This window comes from Dermochelys coriacea, chromosome 4 (assembly GCF_009764565.3).
Source record: "Dermochelys coriacea isolate rDerCor1 chromosome 4, rDerCor1.pri.v4, whole genome shotgun sequence".
NCBI classification, from domain to species: Eukaryota; Metazoa; Chordata; order Testudines; family Dermochelyidae; genus Dermochelys; species Dermochelys coriacea.
The window spans coordinates 68662694-68684851 of NC_050071.1; the positions used below are offsets into that span (position 1 = coordinate 68662694).

General features: G+C 41.8%; 1 protein-coding gene and 1 long non-coding RNA gene across 3 annotated transcripts in view; one reads left to right on the forward strand and one right to left on the reverse strand.

The window, feature by feature from the left end:
• Positions 1-22158, reverse strand: part of LOC122459876 — a 44684-nt gene that overhangs the window by 13107 nt on the left and 9419 nt on the right. Inside the window, exons 2-3 of one of the 2 annotated variants that reach the window (XR_006280834.1) lie at positions 19144-19207; positions 11560-11672 (exon numbers count right to left, since the gene is read on the reverse strand). This is a non-coding gene — a long non-coding RNA (uncharacterized LOC122459876). The remainder of the gene's footprint in view (positions 1-11559; positions 11673-19143; positions 19208-22158) is intronic. The other variant, XR_006280833.1, reaches the window with a different exon arrangement.
• On the forward strand, positions 18379-20897 carry APELA (apelin receptor early endogenous ligand). Its single transcript, XM_038400386.2, has 2 exons — positions 18379-18826; positions 20808-20897. Exons 1-2 carry the CDS (start codon positions 18751-18753, stop codon positions 20894-20896), a joined length of 165 nt encoding a protein of 54 aa, XP_038256314.1. The 5' UTR covers positions 18379-18750; the 3' UTR covers position 20897.

Here is a 22158-nt window from a genome sequence, read left to right on the forward strand (position 1 = left end):
TAATGGAAAATAAAATCCATTTTTGACTAGTTCTAGGTGATCAGCATTCCATCTATGCTGCACTAGTATAACCTGTTACAGTAGAGCCTAGTGTGCTTGCCACTGTTCAGACACCTAGGAAGGTGGAATTCCTGCCCAGAAGAGCTTACAATATAATAGCTTGTCTGGACTAAAGAAATATACTGTATTAACCACAACATATCCCCTAGCACACTTATAACATACTTTGGGTGAAATCCGGCCCCAATGAAGCCAACAGGAGTTATGCCATTGACTTCAATGGAATCAAGAAATCACCCCTTGTGTTCCCAATGTTCTATATGCATGCTAAACATAGTTTGGATACAGCTTGCTTCCTTCAAGGCTAACTTCTATGTCAGGCCCTAGAAGTTGGAATAGATAAGATGAGATTGACACAAAGGGTCAAGAGAGGATCACCCCTTAGGGGCCACTACAGCAAAGGCATTACTTCCAACTGACTAAAGAAGTGAGAGTGAGATACCTAATAGGCTGGTAGTCTCTGAAGGAGGATTCAATAATTTTTTTAAATTCAGTATTTCTTGATGGCCTCTTACCATTCACCAGTGCAGGGTCTGCATACTATATCTAAGTAACTTCCATTTGCATTAAATATGTTGTCTTGTGTAATGCATGGGTGGTCAGTGTCCCAGCATCAAAGTGTTACGGCTTTGACATCTTCAACTTTCAGTACCAAGACTGCCCTCAAAAAATATTTCAGACAGCACCTCTCCTCCTCCGGCCCCCAATTAAGTGGTCCAGAAGAAGATATTTCTCCTACAAGTTCTCATTTAAGATTGTATTTCTTTTCTTTTATGGGTATTGCTTAACATCCTCCTGCTTTCCTGTTAGCAACCACTGCAATGCAGTAAGAAAAGGAGTACTTGTGGCACCTGAGAGACTAACAAATTTATTTGAGCATAAGCTTTTGTGAGCTACAGCTTACTTGATCGTTTGTTAGTCTCTCAGGTGCCACAAGACCTCCTTTTTTTTTTTTTTTTTTTTGCGGATACAGACTAACACGGCTGCTACTCTGAAACCTGCAATGCAGTAGTAGCTGTCAATTCAAATTATATCAAAACTACCAGAAAGAAAAGGAGTACTTGTGGCACCTTAGAGACTAACAAATTTATTAGAGCATAAGCTTTCGTGAGCTACAGCTCACTTCATCGGATGCATTTGGTGGAAAAAACAGAGGAGAGATTTATATACACACACCAAATGCATCCGATGAAGTGAGCTGTAGCTCACGAAAGCTTATGCTCTAATAAATTCGTTAGTCTCTAAGGTGCCACAAGTACTCCTTTTCTTTTTGCGAATACAGACTAACACGGCTGCTATTCTGAAAACTACCAGAGACAGTGTGAGATGAATGCAAAATATCCCTTCATAATGACTGAAATGCAGGAGTGTTTTTGTATTAAGAAGCTGACATGAGAAAAAATGTTTATTGGGAAAATTTCATTACTTTCATAGCATTGCATGCATCAGCTCAAAGCATAAATTTTAGGCAAGGGTACAAGAATAGCATTAAATATGGGTTTATGGTGCTATTGTATGTGGCAGTCAAATCAAAAGACAGTTTTAAGAGGAAATCATGTAAATCAAATGTTGATAATACAAATCAATGAGCCACAACTTAGTATGCTTAGTATGATTAGTTTTCAACAGCTTCTTCACATACATTGAAACCTTCCCAATAGCTGTTTTTCTGCTCTCTCTCACCTCAACTTTGCAAAGCTCTGACCTGTGCATAACTTTAAGCCTATAGGGTTGCTCATGCTTTAAAGCAGGGGTTTTCAAACTGTGGGTCGGGACCCAAGTTCCCTGTAAGTTGCACGGCCATGCAACAGCCTATTTAGCACCGTGCAGGTGCTCAGGGAACCAGCTCAGAGACCTGCCATGGTATGGGGAAGCGCATCCCTTCCCCAGCCCCAACCTAGCCCAGTCCCCAACCTGCCGTGGCCAGAGTGGCTCCCCAGCCCCAACTATGCTGCGGCCCGGACCTGCCACTACTGGGGTGGCGCAGTGCAGCGCAGCCTGGACCCAGCCACGGCCAGGACAGACCGGCCTGAACCCAGGTGGCGTGGCCCGGACCCGGCTGCGGTGGCCCAGCCTGGCCCGGAACCTGGGAGGCCTGGCCTGGACCCAGCCCCAGGCAGACCTGCAGGGGCCGGGCATGTATCTTGCAGCCCCATCCCCGGAGCTGCAGCAGCAAGAAGAGGCACCCCTCCCCCTCAGCCCAGGTGCTGCTGTGGGGAGAGAGAGTTGGGGGGAGTCCTCTCTCCTCGCCATAGCCCTGGAGCCCCCTCCTGCACCACAAACCCCTTATCCCCGGCCCCACCCCAGAACCTGCAGCCCCAGCTGGAGCCCTCATATCCCTTGCATTCCAACCCTCTTCCCCAGGCCTGAGCCTCCTCCCACACTCTGAACCCCTCAGCCCCACCCCCACCACATGAATTTTGTTATGTGCTCCGCTCTGAAGGTGATGTGTCACACATCACCTCCATATTGGTGCACATAACAAAATTCATTCCGCACATGGGTGGGAAAAATTAGGGGGAACACTGGTCGCGACAACATTTTAATGGGGTCACCATGGCTGGATTTGACCCTGGGCCTCAGAAGTTTGAAGCCCAAGCCCCACCGTCCAGGGCTAAAGCCTAAGCCCAAGCCCCACCGTCCAGGGCTAAGGTTACATGCCCCCCAACCAGGGCAGAAGCCCTAGTGCTTCAGTTTTCTGCCCCACTGCCCCCCCACCCCAGCGGTTTTCGGTCCCCGCTCCTGGGGTCTTGTAGTCTTTGTTGTCAGAAGGGGGCCACAATGCAATGAAATTTGAGAACCACTGCTTTAAAGTAATGCAGAGGCTTAAGTGTGTTGCCGGATCAGAGCTATGAAGGTGCTTAGTACCTGCAGTACACTGTGAAGTCAATGGGAACTACAGGCACTCAGAACCTTTCTGCATATTGTGATCTCAACTTGATTCTGTTCAAATCTTTACCTGGCCCTTATGACACCACTAGTTAATGTGTAACAGCTAAAGCAATGTAACGATATTATGAACAATTTATTTCAACCAGATATTGCAATTCTAACAAATCCAAAGTAACTATTTGATTATCTTTTTTGATCATTAACATTTTTGGTGAATTGGATATTTCAAAATTTAAGAAATGCTGATTTAAAAAAAGCAAGTCTCAGTCTTGAGTTTGGATTTAAAAAAAAAAAAGTATTGATTTTTCATAAGACAGATTCCCCATAGTACAGACATTCCAATATTTACCCTCACACCTCTATACCGTAGCACTGCCATTCTATCTACTGTATGTTGAGAAAATTATATACTATTGCTTATTAATAAAGCTCCAAGACCATTACAGTGCACTCTTATCTAACCCATGCAATCCCCATTGTCTCCAAATTATACCCTCAGTTACCCCACCTCCGAGCTGTACACCTTGCAAGCTTAGCAACACACACAATCACAACAACAGAAAACTATGGAAAAAATACTCAACATACTATACTATGCATAACACACAACTTTGTATGGCTCAAAACTTAGCCAAATCAAAATTAATTTTCAAACAAACATTCAAGTGCACTTTTCAATTGGGCCTATTTCTGTACTAGGCTTCAACTTTCAATTCCTAATTCTAACTATAGAGCTGTTCAGAAAGCAGTCACAAGAGAGATTGTTTTTTTCTTTGTTTTGAAAAAAATTTCCTCCACTATTTCTCTCCCATTTTTTTTTTTTAAATAAATTAATTTATCTTTTGGTAGAAACCAATTCTCGACTGTGGTTCTCTTAGAGGCAATAGTCTCAGAAAGCTACGATCCAATGAAACAGGAGCTTAAAGATAGAAACTGCTTGTGCAACCTCAAATATAGGCAGTCACTTCAATTACAATGTATTTGTAAATCATACTACTACGTTTGAAAATTATTCTAAGAACTTGATCTTATTTCATAGCTTGAACTAAATGAAATTCATATGCTTTTACTTAGAGCTGAGGCATAATGCAAATACATTTCTTAAGAATATTTCCTTGAATTTTTTTTAAATGAAACCATTTTGAACTCCGTTGTGTCAACTTTTTGCCAAACATTTGAACAATCCAAATTTACTGATACAAATATTCATGCAAAGCAAATTTCAAACCGGATTTTAGTGTTTGTTGTAGAATTGTTTGTGTATTTACCCAATCAATGAAAACAAACAATATTATCTGACTTATATGACCAATAACAACTGAGCAATGCAGCTTTTATTTAGACTATGCATGATCAATCCATAGAGTAAAAAAACCAGAATGGCTATTTATTAAATACATTTGAAAGACTAATAATGATTCAAGGAAATGTGTGATCTGATCAGTAGAATTAGTCCTGATCTCTAATGCATATCAGTTTGAAGGATTCCTTAACTAATTTGTTTGCTAGGACATACTTGCTCCACTATACTTGCAAACCTCATATAAAACCCAGTCCTGCAAGCCTCAGGAATGCAAATGGTCCTATTTAAATTAATAAGTGAGTAAAAAGACTATTCACATAATTGAAGGCTATAAAATCAGAATGTAAAATCAGGCCAATACATTGTGAGGTACCTATGGTCTCAGTCCTGCAAAGAGTTACTTACATGCTTGACTGTGCAAAGAAGTTGAAAATGTGTATAAGCCTTTCAGGCTGTATAATTGTAAACATTTCTGGCATAATATTTAATTGTTGGCGGGATGTAGAGAGGGTTAACGCAGATTTCTCATCTGAACAAACAAGAAGAAGAAATTCAGCTGCAAACATGATTTCCTGTTCTTTATAAAGGAAATGCACTTTCTGTACAGACATGGCCAAAAATTATAGTAAGGATTCAGTGTATGAATGGGATACACATCTATTCAGACACTTTTACTACCTAATTGAAGAATTCTTTAATAAAATAAATAAATAAATAAAGTAGTAAAGCCTGCAGATCTGGTGTACATCAGAGTTATCTTTTGTACTAATAGCAAACATCCTTGTATTTCTCAAAAGATGCAGAAGCCACAAAAGTGGATAAGATGAAAGGGGAAGGAGCTGCATCTCCTTTGCAAAATATACATTTTTTTTTAAAGTGGGACTCTATAAGTGGGACTCTATAGAATTTCTCAGGGCCTCAGGCCACATAATTTGCTGACTATTTACTAGAAATCTGCAATCTAAGAGTATTCACTAACCACAAAAACCAAACAGAACACCACTGGGTAACTGCCAAATTCAACTGTCTCTCTAAAAATGTGATGCAATATGTCTTGTGAACTGCATTTCCTAATGCTAAGTCAAATTTTGCAGTGTAACCTAATGTAACCGACCTCCGGCTTTCCCCCTCCATACACACTCATCGTCCCCAGTGCCTCGGATTTTTATCCCTGTATTTAGTTGTTTATTTTGTAATGCTCATAAAAATAATCTTTGACTAGCATGAAGAGTGAAGTCCTCTCTTGGGGCCAGATACAAACTTCTCTGCAGTCAATAGAAAGACTCCCATCGATTTCAATGGTCTTTGTGGGCCCTTCATCCATAGAACAGGTACAGCAGGAGCAGTAGCAGTAGAAACACCACCCTTCCCCTTCCAGAAACAAACCTTTACCTGCCAATGCTTCCTGCCATGCCTCAACTCCCGAGCACCACTCCTAAAATATGTGAAAGCCAATTCTATTCATACTTTTATATTGTGCCCATCACTAGGGCATTTTAGCAGTATCTAGTTCAATGCCCATGCTGATTCAATCTTTTGCCTCTCAATGGCAGCAGCTAACATGGATACCCATTAGTGCCAAAAGCCCCTGGAGCTTGATTGGCTCAGTTCTCATCAGCTTTAAGGGAGCTCAGCACCTTACAGGAGGGCTCAGCAGATTGTAAGGTTCTGTTTGCACTAGACTCCCCTACCCACCTCAAGATTTCCTTCCCTTGCTACTATTAGTACCGCTCCAGTACTGTTGCTCCCAGCGGGTCTAGACAATCCGGAGGTTAAAACACTGACAGCTACTGGTGGGCAATCTACAACAGTGTAGCCGCTTGCCACCACTGGTAGATCATCCCAGTGTTAGCAGCTGTAAGCAATTTTAAGCAAAAATCAAAATGAACCAGAATAGTCTAGCATAGACAAGGCCTCAGATGTTAACATCTTGCTGTCACTATTTACCTGGAATCCATTTGAACTGGATATGCAGAAGATGAGGCTGTATCCATAATTATTTAGAAACCGGAAATATCCACACCAGATAACAAAACCCCTGCACCACTTGGGAGCTGTTACCAGGCTAGTTACCATGCCTTTGCTACTATCCAAATTAAGAGTGGGCAATCCGACTCATTTCACTAAACAAGGATATTTAATAGGTTACCTTTAAGGCACTGTCCCTTTCCAAAATAAGGATATGTCTATACATACAGCGCTGCAGCAGTGCAGCTGTAGTGATATAGCTCTGCTGTTGCAGCACGTCTGGTGAAGACGCTCTATGCCAACAAGAGAGAGCTCTCCTATTGGCATAAAAAACCCACCTCTCTGAGCAGCAGAAGCTAAGTCAGCGGGAGAAGCTCTCCTGGTGACCTAGCGCTATGCACAGAAATGCATATGTCAGGGTAATTTATGTTGCTCAGGGGATGGAATATTCACACCCCTGAGCGACATATGATTTGCCAGCAGAGGCTGTAGTGTAGTCATAGCCTAACAGCATATGCATAAATACAGAAAAAAGGGTAAGAGGAACTCAGTAATTCTTAAGGAATTAAATGCTTTACTACACAAAACTGCAGTTTTTGCCTGTGCCCTCTCTCTTAGATGTTTATTTTATTTGGATCTAAACCTGGATCCTCCTTTCTTTATACTTTTTAAGGAATGAGAAGCTTTTGCTTTTCAGTGAAAGGAGAGGACACCAAAGTGAAAAATATCATACACCTCTCTTCTGCCTTTGCAATTTTCTCCTCTCCTGCTGTTAGCTGTAAAAAAACCCAAACCTTCTTGCCCATGGCAGCTAAATAAATGAATCAAACAGAAAAAAAAAAAAAAAAGAGATGTTCAGCAGTTGATTCGAGAGGAATAAAGCCAAAGATTCAATCCATGTTTTGTCAGGAGGAAGAGGTTAAAGGAAAACATCAGGAAGCTCCTAGTACAACCCAGGAAGAAGATTCATATGTAAAATACATACAGCACCTTGGTGCAGAGGTGGCAACTGTTTGCAGGATTTTGAAAGGGTTAATATTTCAAATTGACTGGCATAGACTTTAATAGATTTAAAGTCCTTGGTCAAAATATTAATACGAGTACACCATGCTTGACTCAGTAGGGAAACAAAATGTCTATGTGTTACTACAGTGTTGCTTTATGACAAAAATATTCCCTATGATAATTTGCAGCAACACTTAAAGGTTTCAATTAAATCTGCAAACCAAATTGGTCTTCAAAATCAGAATTGTAAACAAGCAAAGTACCCGAGAGAATCATTTGAAATTGTCTCTCAGATAACTACTCTCTTTAGTCTGTTCCTGTCTACACAAGAAATTCACCAGGAATATCCTAACTTTTCCCCCACTGAAAGTTGTATCTGCTAATGACTGCCCACATCCAGAAGAGACAAAGGATGAGTTAAACAAAAAATATGCAGTGTTGTTGTAGCCATGCTGGTTCCAGGATATTAGAGAGACAACGTGGGTGAGGGATGTCTTGAATAGAAAATGGCATCTAAGAACTTGGAAGTTGCAATTTAGAAAAGTAGCTGAAATCTGTAGAAGTTAATTGATTTAAAGTAGGTTTATTAAAAACAGTTATTTTGTACTCACTTTCGTAATTATTATTGTACTGTTTCTTATATTTACAGGGCAAGGATTTGTAAACCTGTTCAAACTTCCTAAATAAATTCATTTAAAAAAATAATTATGGTACTTTGTAGTCACACATCAGGTATACTCAAAATGAACAACATATCATTATAAAACTATTTAATCATTTTTATCCTAAGCAGCCTAAAAACTAGGAGTAAGAGTAAAAAATTCTGCAATTATTCACTGAATTTTTTCTTGGGAAATATGAATCAAAGTTGAACTAAAGTCTACAATAAGCAACTCCCTGCCTTAAGTAACCACATTAAAGATCATCTTGACAAGGCAAACTTTTTTTGCCGTTCCCTTAGATGATCATTCAAGACAGATTTCACTATAGTATAATGATAATTTGTTTAAAGACTTTCCCTTCTGTGGGTATGTCTATACTGTGAAGTTGTTGACAAAACTTTTGTCTTTCATAGATACTTAAAAAAGCTCCCCCGCGAAAGACAAAAGTTTTGCCAATGCAAGTGGCAGTGTGAACATGGCTTTGTCACAGGAGTACTCTACTGCCGACAAAGCTAACGCCGCTCGCGGGGCTGGAAGTATTTTGTCGGCAAAGTACCGACAAAGAGCATTTACACATGCTGACTTTTAGTGACAAGGCTGTGCCGACACAGCCTAGTCGCTAAAAGCTGCATGGTGTAGACAAGCCCGGAGACCTAAGGTGCGTCTCATGGGATGGCTGCACATTTGAAAGTTAACAAGCGAGGGATGATCAGATCCAGAATTGCACAAGCTTAGCATTTTTCATGGAATATATTAGTGTCAAGCAACAATCATCTGTTTAATTTGAAAATGCTAAAAAAATTATGACTAGTGCCTCTTAAGAAGCAGATTTCAAATTCCAAACCAGTGACAGCAGAGAGTACTGCAGAAACAGATGGGTGGTCATTCTGCAGGTGAGGTAGGAGTGTCTGCTTTTAAATTTTCTTTAGGGGTTTATTTGTTGTTGTTTTAATTATTATTACCTAATTAAATAGCTAATAATTAAAATACCTAAAAGACACATTTTCTGAAAATTTTACAGGAATCTTTGTTACAAATTAATATGGCCCCAATATATCTGTGTCTTTTCCTTAAAAAAAGGCAAGGGGGAAAAAAAAGCATTAATACAACTCACTAGATAGGTGCATTCATAATTTACCTAAGAAACCCTAATGTCTTCATAGGAGCCCTTACAGTTAGTAAGTACTTTGTCTAGATTCAAATATAAAAATATCAATTCTGCGCAAACAAACAAAAAAAGTGACAGACTGGAAGGACTGATGAAGTGAGCTGTAGCTCACGAAAGCTTATGCTCAAATAAATGTGTTAGTCTTTAAGGTGCCACAAGTCCTCCTTTTCTTTTTGCGGATACAGACTAACATGGCTGCTACTCTGAAACTGGAAGGACTGTGATTCACCAGAGTTTCCTTTCATTTATTATTAATACTATTTATATGGCAGTAGTGCCCAAAAGCCCTAGTCAGGGACCAGGACCTCATTGAGATAGACACTGTACAACCACAGAACAAAAGACAGTCCTTGCTTCAAAGAGCTTACAATCCACAACTGCAGGAAGTGTACTATGTGTAAATTGTACCTGCCTGCACCTTACACTGATATCTTCTCAGTGCTCCAAAGGAAATGGGAAACCCAGAGGTTTCACCTCATGCCTGAGTCATCCCCCCAATTGCTACTCTGCTACTGCATCTTGAGTTTCAGCTTTGTCACTGCGGTTACTTTGAGGGCCTGCCGAACACTATGAAATTGATTTTCCCCAGAGTAGCACCTGAGCATGATGTCATGATGTTAGTTCATGTAGAGATGGGAAGTGCAGCTGACCCATCAGGCAGTGAAACTGATTTTATACAAAATGCTTCCAAATGCACAAAGCTAAGAAAAACAAGAAAAGGGAGCAGGGAAGAGATTCTTTCCCCCCTAATCTTCTTTGGTTATAGTTACCTTAAGCTACATCAACACTGTAAGCTGGGGGTGTGATTCCCAGATCACACACTCATGATAGCTCTCTTCTGAACTAGCACACTAAAATAGTAGTATGGGATAGCTGCCAGAAGTATATACCCACAGGCTTCGGGTGGGTTGGTATGTGGAATGGCTAGCCCATGCCACCACCGCTGCTTCCTGTGCTATATGGCTACACTACTATTTTTAGTGGACTAGCTCAGATGAGAACTAGCACAAGTATGTCTATGTGAGCTAGGAATCACACTGCTAGCTCAAAATGTAGTAATAGTCGTCTTAGTTGGCACTTGTAGGTAAAACATTTCTGATGGAAGTGCGATTTTCAAGCTGATGATCACCTTTTAGGTAAAAAAAACCCCGAAACTCTCAATAATTATAACCAAGGAAGGAGGCAATCTTTGCTGTATTTTGCTGCAACATTTATACTTTGCTCCAGAAATGTACATTGCATATATTGATAGAATAGTGTTCTGCTTGTATAATTTGGTGTTGTGTAAAGATCTTTGTCTGAGAGAAGGGCAATATTCCACACCCCTTTCAGGGACATATTTTTAATTACCTGATATTTGGAGCAACCTGAGCTTCTCCAAAGAACACCACTGAATTTTTAGAAGTATTTTTATGAGGTCATCTCTGGTAGAGTTGATTTAGTCATGATTTGATGATGCTCTCTTCCGGATGGAGAGAGAGACTCTATTAGAGGGTAGGAAATATCCCTAACTCTCCTTTCAGATTGGTAGTGGAATTTTTAACAAAGGCCTTTTGAGATCCCCTTCAGTATACCTCTGAGTCCCTGCTGGTAAGCCCCAGAAAGAAAATTACTTCCCAACCCTAAATTTTGTCATCAGTTTAATTTTGTACATATGTGCAAGAACCATCATAGTTAAGTAGTCCATCCATGCCATGTACAAACCAAAAGCCAACTTTTCAGACTTTGCCTAGGCTTTTCCGCCGTGTAGATTTGATATAGAATCTGGCCCTTAATTTGTATTGCCTCCTAATTCTGAAAATGCGTTTTTTTCCCCTCCCAAAAAGGAAGCATACACCAGAATATCAGTCAAGTGAATGCTTAGGAGTACAACCTATGTTAGTACACAGTCTCCTACACATGGTTCTTTAGGCCCCATATGCCCTGGGCTTTAAATATATTTTAGGACCATGCTTAAACTCAGTTAAAGGATAGTTCTTGTTAAAATGCTTTCTAATGAGGTTTGGGCCCACAGTGTGGATGAGGCCCAACTATTTCAAAACCACATCTTTAAGAAATACCCTAGACTAGGTCCCTAGAGTTAAAATTCCACTGTAGAGGGTCTTAGTGTTACAGACTATTGCAGGAATATGTATTTTGGCCCTGATTTCTAGCTGAAGTAGACCTTATGCCCTCATATCATTTCATTCCAATTAGCACAATGGCCATGGGATAATAATCCCAATGAAATTTGTGCTTGGGGGGAAAAAAACCACACACACACTTTATATGCCCAAGCACCATTTTTTGCTGACATTTCCTCTCAAACATCCCAAAACAGCAATCCACAGAAAGGCCCACTGCATTTTTGTTCCCTTATTGCACAATTCATATGCCGTCTTGCTATGTCAAAGAGGCACCTCCTTACTCAGAGCTTCTCCTGGAGAATACTCAGCATCAGATCTAATTATTTGGTTGAATATTTTGTTAACCCCCCGCAATTTTCACACCTGCTATCGTACCTGCACACACATCGTAGAGCCAAATACTTCTGTTGGTTAGTGAGGTGACTTCTGGCCTGGCTTCCACATCAACAGATTCCAATTGCAAAATCTTTAGTCTTTCACTTCCCAGGCTGAGAATTAGAAAATCGATTTAGATATAAACTGACAAACTGATCTGAAGGCAATGAGACAAAATAAATATGGACCTCCATTTGTACAGTGACTCTTTGGAACAGAATTACTCTTTGGAACAGAGGTAATGTCAACATAGTATCTTGGATCTTTACAAACACTAATGAATGTATCTTCTCAACACCTCTGTGAGGCAAGGCGATATTATTCCCATTTTACACATAGGGAACTGAAGCATTATAGCATCTCACATGTCCAGAACTGAGCTCCCATTGATCTTAGTTGCAGGTGTGAGTGCACAGCAATTCTGCAAAGACACCTGGGGTTTGCTTACATTAGGCACCAGAAAATAAGGAACATATAATGGTCATTGTTCAAAAGTTTGATTTACATGACTTGCCCGGCCTCACACAGGAATTTTGGCAAAAGCAGGGATTATCCAGGCATTTGACTGCCTTAACCAGGATGCAAAAAGAAAAGGAGGACTTGTGGCACCTTAGAGACTAACAAATTTATTTGAGCATAAGCTTTCGTGAGCTACAGCTCACTTCATCGGATGCATTCAGTGGAAATGCACTGAATTAACCAGGATGCCATCCCTTTTCTTCCTTCAGTTCTCTGCCTCATTCATTACACTCCTTCAACTTCTGCAACAAATGAAGCAGGGATCCTACAGACAACAGCCTCCTTCCTTACACAACCGTGATTCACCTTCATAGCACACTCAGTTCTGTGTACTGAATGAATTGTGGAAAAAAATACTATGTGATCACGTAATTAAAATGATATCATAATACATACACACAATCATAGGTGCAGGAAGGAGTGCTACAGCACCCTCAGGTTTTATGAGGGGCCACTGACCCCGCACCTGGGACTCCACTCCCCAGCTCAGGTCCTGGGACCAGCCTCATGCCCCGCTCCCGAGCTGCTGGCTCCATGCCCGGGACTTTGCTCCCCACCCTGCGCCCCAGCCACCGGCCCTGTGCCCCACATGCCACTCCCCAACCCCGCACTTGGGGCTCGGGTCCTGGACACCGGCCCCATACCCTGGCTGCTGTCCCTGTGCCTGGGGCCTGCGCCCAGGATCCCACTCCCAGTTCTGCGCCCGGGGCTCTGTTCCTGAAGCCCCAGCTGCTGGCCCCATGCCCAGCCCCACTCCCTGCTTGCAGGCCTCCACTCCCAGGGCCCCATGCCTGGGCCCACACCTGGGACTCTTCTCCTAGCCCCACATGTGAGGTCCGGCTCAGGCTGCCAGCCCCTGCCTGGGGCTCCGCTCCTGGCCCAATACCCCCCCCCCCCAGCTGTGGCCAAAGCCTCGGCCCCCTTACCCCTGTCTGGGTCTCCCCCTCCCAGAGACACAGCCCTGCTCCCAGCCTCAGCTTGGTGGAGGGGAGACAGGGGGAGGGGGGATGGCTTTCAGCATCCCCACTACTGAAAACGTTCCAGCACCAATGCACACAATGGAGTTTGCATTAAGATTGCATAAGTTTTGAAGGCTTGACTTTGCAACCTTAACATTCTTTAACATGGTAAATTACATTAAAAATCTAAGTTGTTTAAAAACATAAAAATTAAATTACACCACGTAGAATCATACTGATCCCCACAGAACAGTCCTCTATCACTTGAGCTAACAAAATAATTGATAGCAATAGAAGGTTGTTATCTTCTATGTGGACCAGCCTTTAAGGGGAAGCAGACCCTTTGCTACTGGGTTTCACAGCTATTTGCTAGCTAGCAAAGGAATGCTGAAACTCAGGAATTGGGTTCAACACCATAGGAGTGTTCTCTAACGGTTACAGACCCTTCGCCCCTGTCCACCCACCTTCTCCCAGTTCCCTTCTGCTCCTAATCCGTTTCCTCAGGTCCTACTCCTGTTCCCTCCCTTCCCCACTATTATCCCCTCCCAACTCCTATCCATTCCCCCACACCGTATCCCTGTTTCCCCCTACTCCTATCCTCCCCTAGTCCCTGCCCATCTTCTCTTCCTCTCCACTTCTACCTCTTCCCTACTGCTTTCCCCACAACTTCTGTCTGTTCCCCCACCCTACACCTTTGTTCTCCCCTGCTCCTATCTTCTCTGCTTCTATTGTCTCCCTCTCCATGGCTTCTGCTCCCAACCCCTCACTCTACATCTCCTACTCGGAGTTCCCCACTCACCCCCTATGCATAGCACCATTCATCAAAGCTCTGCATTCATGTCAGGCTGCCTCATACTTCTTTTCAGCATTCTCTGGGTGCCAGCAGAGGGAGGAGTGAAAACAGAAAACAATCTTCTTGCTACCTGTTCCAGCGTCCTGCTCAGCCCCTGAAGATCTGAGATGAAACCCTTGCACAGTAGGGATGGTTCATGTTCATTCTGGTCATCACAGTGCAGTAAAAATATTCAGAGAATGTAGCCACCGAACACTAAGTCTCTACTGTGTATGAGATTTCTTCAGAGGCTGATAACTTGGCCAAATGTGGGCGTATGTTCATGGAGATGGTAAAATAATAAATCATAACTAGCTCTCATATAGCACTTTTCATCAGTAGATTTCAAAAGCTCTTTACAAAGGAGACACCTATCTAACAGTAGGGTGATCCTCCCCCGCTGCCAAATTTTAAGCCCTTGCTCCAAAGTAGGAGTTGCCAGAGCTTCTCAATGAAATGCTTGTAATTTTTTTTAAAAATATAGGCAGATTAACATATTTTCCTCTAAACTTGCTCTCAGAAATGGCTGAACCATTTTAGCTGAAACTTTTTGGGAGTGAAAAAAAAATAAAAAAAATCAGTCTTAGGCAGACAGCCAAGTATACAAAAATTTCTGCCAGAATGGTTTAAGTTTGGAAAAGCTTTAAACAACTGAAAACAGGGTCTTATACTGGAAGAAGTCAGGCAACCTTAACTTTAGGCATTGCTACCTGCACTGTCTATAATGATATTGATATTAAAGGAAGATCAGAGAAAGGAAGTAAGAGTTGATTGATTGTGAGCAGATAACTTCACCCATTTTTCACATGTGAGAACCCTGGGCTGGAGTACCAGCAACAACACAGATAATGAATGACAAAGTCAACCTCTGCTCCTTGCTTCTCAACAACTAAAGGGGTTGAGGGTAGAAATCCATTGATCCAGGGAACCATCCCTACAGCACAGAGAATCTGCCAGCAACATACCCTACACTTGTCCAGATCTCTGATGCACTTTTAATTGCTTTCCTATTTCTTTTGGGCCAATTAAAAAGAAAAAGAAAAAAGATGGGAAGAAGAAATACACTATCATGTTTTTGTTTGTTTGCGTCTGTTCAAGCATTGGCTATGATAAGAGAATTAAGGGTAGATTTGAAATAAATTTAAATTTCAAAAAAACTGTACATCAAAACTCAAACTATCAGTTTGTCAGCAATTTCTACAGCAGGAGCATGTCAAGGAACTCTCTAATCTAAGACAAATTTCTAGGAGAGCTATGATAACCATATTATAGAGGCGTGGACCAGACATGTAAATTAATTTTTGTATAATTTTAGATAGTATACTGAATAAACAATGCAGTCAGAAAAGGTAAGAATATTGAGCCTAGAATGCTGTATATTATTTTTATGCCTCAAATACTTCAGTTGTATTTTTAAGTACTTCTGCTCAAAATATTTGTAGGTTCTATAGAAGGGGCAGGAAACCTTTTTTGGCCCGAGGGCCACATTGGGTTTCTGAAATTGTATGGAGGGCCGGTTAGGGGAGGTTATGCCTCCCCAAACAGCCAGGTGTGGCCTGGCCCCTGCCCCCTATCCGACTCCCCCTGCTTCTTGCCCCCTGGGACTCCTGCCCCATCCAACCTCCCCTGTTCCCTGTCCCCTGATTGCCCCCCCAGGACCCCTGCCGCATCCACTCCTCCCTGTCCCCTGACTGTCCCCAGATCCCCCTGCCGCCCCATCCAACTCCTCCTCTCATTACTGACTGCGCTCCCGGAACCCCTGTCCCATCCAACCACCCCTTCTCCCTGACTGCTCCCAGAACCCTTGCCTGCCCCCCATTGCCCCATCCAACCCCCCTCCTTCCTGACTGCCCCCCCAGAACCCTTGCCCCCATTCAACTCCCCTGTTCTCCATCCTCTGACCTCCCCAACAGCTATCCACACTCCCACCCCCTGACCACCACCCCGAACTCCCCTGCCTCTATCCAACCTCCCCTGCTCCCTAACCCCTTACCGTGCAGCCTGGAGCACTAGCAGCTGGTGGCATTACAGCCGTGCTGCCCAGAGCACCAGGACAGGCAGTCATGTCGCCTGGCAGATGCCAGTCACGCCACCATGCAGCACACAGCACTGGGTCAGGCCACAGCTCTGCAGCTGCACCGCCTGGAAAGAACTCGCAGCCCACTGCCCGGAGCATTGCAACAGCGGCGCAGTGAACTGAGGCTGCAGGGGAGAGGGGACAGCAGGGGAGGTGCTGGGGACTAGCCTCCTGGCCAGGAGCTCCAGGGCCGGGCAGGAGGCTCCCGCAGGCTGGATGTGGCCATGGGCCGTAGTTTGTCCACCTTTGCTCTACAGCCTGAAAGGACTGCATAGCCTGGGGAAATTGGCAATGGTCTCTATCTTTTTAAGTATTTACAAAGTACCTTTCACCCTGGAATTTAAGCACTTTCCACCTCTAAATTATTGGTTTGAGTCAAATGCAGGTCAGTTCTGACTGAAAGTCTTTATCCTTTAGGAGCCTGTATGAAAAGAAGTCAGACACAATGTTCTAATTCCTAGTGAGCAGATATACACATCACCAAAAAGGTGGTCCTGTGGATAGAGTACTGGACTGAGATTTAGAAGATTTGGTTTCTAATCCTGGTTCTGCCACTGATTTGCTGTGTGATCTTGGGCAAATCAGTTCCCCACTCAGCTCTGTCTTTTTAGATTGTAAACCCTTGGGCAAGGAATATCTGCCAATAGGGATTTATACAGGATTTAGCACAAGTGGCCCTGATTTCAGTTGAGATTTCTAGGTACTAATATTAATAATAATAATTGGAAGTCTAATATAAAGGGTTAAGGACTGAATGGACGGAGAGAATGAACTAACCTCTAAGGCCTGGTCTATACTTAGAAAACACAGATATATTGGTCAGGGTGTGGGGGGAAAAACACACCACTGACCAATGCTGACTTAACCCCCAGTATCAATGCAGCTATTTCAACAGAAGTATTCCATCAACGTAGCTACTGTCACTGGGGAAGGTGGTGTTCTGATACTAACAGAAAAACTCCTTTTGGCAGTGTAGGCTGAGTTTATACTGCACTGCCATGGTGGGCATCATTTCCATATCGTAGATATACCCTAACTTTTAAAGAGCAATCTGGGGAAGTTAACAATGTCTGTAGTACACCAGCTCTATGATTCTATCCATCAACAAAAAGAAAAGGAAGACTTGTGGCACCTTAGAGACTAACAAATTTATTTGAGCATAAGCTTTTGTGAGCTACAGCTCACTTCATCTGCATCCAATGATGTGAGCTGTAGCTCACGAAAGCTTATGCTCAAATAAACGTGTTAGTCTCTAAGGTGCCACAAGTACTCCTTTTCTTTTTGCGGATACAGACTAACACGGCTGATACTCTGAAACCTATCCATCAACAGAGGACTTCATTTTCTAGTGCTGTCAGCCTAGCATCTTCCTCAATAAGTTTCAACCTTCAAATAATTGTTTGGATCAAGCTGCAAGTTACATTTTTATTATTCGATGTTGTTTACACACGCACACATCCCTTATTCATATCAGATCACTCGTCCCATAACAATGTCCCTTCTCTTATGGAAAAGTTCTATAAAATTGAATAGGAGGGAAATTGAATACAGTTTTTAAAGAATCCTAGAGAATTATTTAACAGGGATTTAATTCTCTATTAAATTTAATAGGATGGGTTAAACTTTTCTGTAGAAAAGTCTCTCTATAAATTCTACAAGATATTTTCCTTAAGGGTCATATTTCCATTTTCTATGGTACTAGTCTATATTCCACTCTAGGAATTAAGCAGGTTGAGAATAAATAATAAGGATCACTCTAATCAAATTTTAACTCATACCAATATTTCAAAGATACTATGTGCCTCAATAAGGGTTTTGCAGGGGTAGTCCTTAGGACTCTCTTTTCTCTCTAGAGCTCTACATAGCTGTGTTTTTATTGTATATCACACTGTTTCAGCATAGTTCCGTTAAAGGTAGTTTATCACCTTATTTGAATAAAGAACATAATGAATATCTAGGTGGGTTTTATAAATACTAAATCCTTTTTAATCTCCTCCCCATATTCAAATTGTTGCAACACAGTTAATATAATTTAACAAAGCCATAGCTCTATCTATTCATATTACTAAAAGAAGTGTCAAAAGTCTTATATATTCATTCCAGGATATTCTGAGCTTGTAGGAACACTTGATGATACAAAAGCCACACATTAGGTTTAACAGTTTACAGTATCTCTTTGAATAGACACTACTTTGCAGCTAGTTTAGAAGAGATAAAACATTTGGGCAGCAACAAGGACCACAATGCTTTGGGGGAGCTTAAGTTTGTGCTTCAGAATTCTTTCAGAAGGGACAAAAGGGGGGGGGGGGACTTCCTGTCACTTCCATTGCTTTCTGCATGTGGGACCAACATGCAGAAAGCATGGGCAATGCAGAGTTTAAACAGTTGCAAATGGAGGGAGGGAACATCGTGCCTTGTTTTACATATTTCTCCCTGACTGGGTTGAATTTAACGTGAAGTTGCTCCATTGTTCAGGGCTCCCTGCCCCATATATATTGACAGAAGCTACTGTTTACATGGACTTTTCATCCCTTCATTGTCTGCTTATGGAAAATAAGGGGGAGTGACAAAAAAGAGAAGGGAAAGGGAGAGAGAAAAGAGGGAGGCACTGACCATAGTGCAGAACCACCCAATAACCTTGTCTTATGTGATCATTAACTTTGCTGGAAAATGCAGCTGGCAGTTCACTCTGGAGCTTGTCATTAGGATGTGAGCAGAGACACAGATGCTGCAGAGGCATTTCAAGGATTTTTTTATTTGCTGCAAGTATTAGAAATATTTCACCTATTTTGTGTGACTGCAAAATGAGATTCCAACAGCTCCTTTACATCTTATTTTTTCTCATGATGAGTCTACTCCTTATCAATGGACAGAGGCCAGGTAGGAATTGTGTCCTCACATTACATGTTAATATGTATATTTTATAGGAGTACCGACTCCACTTTTTAAGTTTATTGCTATGACTTTGTTCCAAACACTTAGTTATTGTACTTCCATTGCTATTTGTTTTGCAGAATTTTTAAAGTCCTGGGTCTAGAGACATATTAATAGTAATAAAGATATACATGTATATAGTGTAACTACTAAAAGGTCTAAAGAAATTAAGATTTAAACGAGATCTAAAGATGTTGCATTTCCATGCCTGCTCCTGAGAAAACACGATCGGACGAATGTTATATCAGCTACATCAAACGTACCTTGGTATGTAGCATCCATAGCACTTAGCTTTGATGATTGACTTGACTAGGCTGAGTTTACGCCCTGATAAAAATCACGATGAAACAAAATGAAGCTGTTAAGACACGTCAACAGCTATAATCACTTACGGAGCAATACATATGTTTAAAAGGTCTGGAGTAGCATCTTTGCGAATATTGGATGGGGGGAGGGAAAGAGTTCTACACTTGCTGCGATGCAATTTTGTTTACTACTTACCATTGACGGTAACCTATCATTCAAATCTGGTATCTACGTTAATCGCAGTTTGAATGTTTCCTATGACGACTTTAAAGTACTTCTTTGATCATATTTATCATAAAAAGCGGTAGTAAAAAAGAAGCAGTTTGCTGTACAATTATTGTTAGACGACTCTCAAACAACCAGCCATTCAAAACTTCCACACACCAATTAAAGAAAACGTAACCGCGGTTTGTGAATGAACAAAATATGGAAGCAAAATTCCAAGCAGTATAATTATAGTCTTTAATAATAACAGGTTTCAGAGTAGCAGCCGTGTTAGTCTGTATTCGCAAAAAAGAAAAGGAGGACTTGTGGCACCTTGGAGACTAACTAATTTATTTGAGCATAAACTTTCGTGAGCTACAGCTCACTTCATCGGATGCATCCGGTGGAAAATCTCCCCACTGTATTTTCCACCGAATGCATCCGATGAAGTGAGCGGTAGCTCACGAAAGCTTATGCTCAAATAAATTTGTTAAGTCTCTAAGGTCCCTCAAGTACTCCTTTTCTTTATAGTATTTAAGTTAGGCAATTGTGATAACCACACCAACATAAACTCATTTCACTCTATTTCCTGATCAAGGCTAAACAAAGTGGTCAGCAGGAGCAGAGACGGTAACAACGCGCCCTACTGCTGGTTGCATTTCTGACTCTTCTTTTTGGTTAAGGGGAAGTTTTATCAACTGGGGAGGGAGCACATCTCAAATGTGACCCTAGGGCTGTCTTCGTCGGTGCAGAAATCAACGCAAACTGACTGCTAGTCGCCCGCTGTAGAGCCAGATTGAGCCCTAACTTGAAATTAGAGCACGTTAGAAAAGGGGCTTGGTATACAAAGTATATAAGGAAAGGGTTCATCCTGTAAGGTAGAGGGCACTGTGGGCCCGATTCAGAAAAGCATTTATTTTAGGCAACTGCTCAAAATGTTTGGGGTGCTATACCTTCTGCTCCAGGAACAGTGACTGCAATTTTTGAATATGCTCTGTCCACAAGTTTATGGCACGTGGGGAGGACACGCTATTTCTGAAATGGGAAGAAATCTAGAATTTTAAAGCTAGAATTTTAAAGGATTTTTTTAACCAAAAAAAGGGGGGGGGGCTGTGAGGATAATTAGGACGAACAGTATGGAAGAAGCAGCATGATTCAGTGCAAAGATGTTGGTCTTTCTTTCCGTTCGCTTTGCTGCTTAATATCCAATAGCACTTGCCAGAAATGCTTAGAAGTTCGGGAGGAGGGGAATGCAAAAACAAATAGGTCGGTGTAGGACATCAATGCCCGCGGTGACGCCTGGATAGCAGGTTCTTTTGCATGCTGTGTGCTCAGTATTATACACAAGTGTAATTGTCTGATTGTTGAAGTTTTCGATTCAAACGGTGTGCTTTCAATTCCCGCTTCTGCCTTTCAGCTAATCTGGCCCTGCGCAGAAAGCTGCACAGACACAACTGCTCCCACAGGAGATGTATGCCTCTCCACTCCAGAGTGCCCTTCCCCTGAGGTATCTGAAATCCAACCTTGCTTTGCTAAAGTTAGGAGAGTTCGGGAATAAAACCAGGCTCCAAGGAGGATGTAATTATCAAAGCTTCCCTATACGTTTCTTTGGAAACACTGCTGAGCAGGCTGTCCAGAATAAGCACATTTCCAAATTCTGCTTACATTTCAAAACAGTTTGCGCTGCATTTTACTAACCAAACCACAAACATCATTTCATTTGGTCTCGAGTCCTTGCGATTTCTTTGTTCTGAAAACAGGGCTTTGAAAAAGCAGGAGGGAAAAAAGTATGCTTTATTTAAACTCCATGGCAGGATCCCAGATGTGCTTGGCTTATTGGACTTGATTACAGTGTTTTCAGTATGGCAGATTCTGCGCAAGAAATCAGCTCCTTTGGATAACGGGCTGTCCCATATTAGCGTTCCCTTATATTTCTCCCCCTAGGCAAATTCAAACTCCCTCCTCTCATTATACAGGCTGAAAATTCTTGAATCTGTTATATCTGCAATGTTGCTGGGCTAGAAACACTTCCCATTGTACTATTCTAGTTCTGCCTACATTTCTCTTTGCATGAAAAACTAACCCCAAATGTTTAAAAAGGAAGTGCTGGCCAGTGATGAGAACTTCAAGCTAGGCACGAAGAGTTCTCAGTTAATACCTGTAACTGATTTGTTGTGTGAGGTGGGGCAAGTCACTTGATCTCTCTTACTCTTTGTCCTATGTTCCCCCATCAGTAAAATGGAGATACCACTTACCTACTTCAAAGGGGATAGTGAAGCTTAATTAATGTCAGCAAGGGGCTTTGAGATCCTTGGATGAAAGGCTATGCAAGCGCAAAACATTAATGCTCTATAGTGGATTACAGAATACGCATTCAAATATGTGCATATTCAAATACATTCCAGTGACTCCAGAAGCATATGTAAATATAGAAGGTAGGCATCAAAAGGATACCAAGACTCCCTTTCAGGGAAGCATGCAATTTAAGAATTAATAAAACATGCCGTCAATAGTTTTGCATCTTTTAAACTCTTTGTTATAGTCAAGATAACGTGCTAGTCCCAGGCATATCAGCATAATTAATAAATAATGACAGAATCTATACTAGGAGGATCCAATAGCTTTCAATTTGCTAAGTAAGCATTTGACTGTGTAAAACAAAGACCAAAGCAGAGCTTCTGACAATGCCATGAATATCATTTCTATCTTGCATAAAGCAAACCCACACTACTACCTATCTAAGGGCATCCTTGTTTCCCTGCTACCAC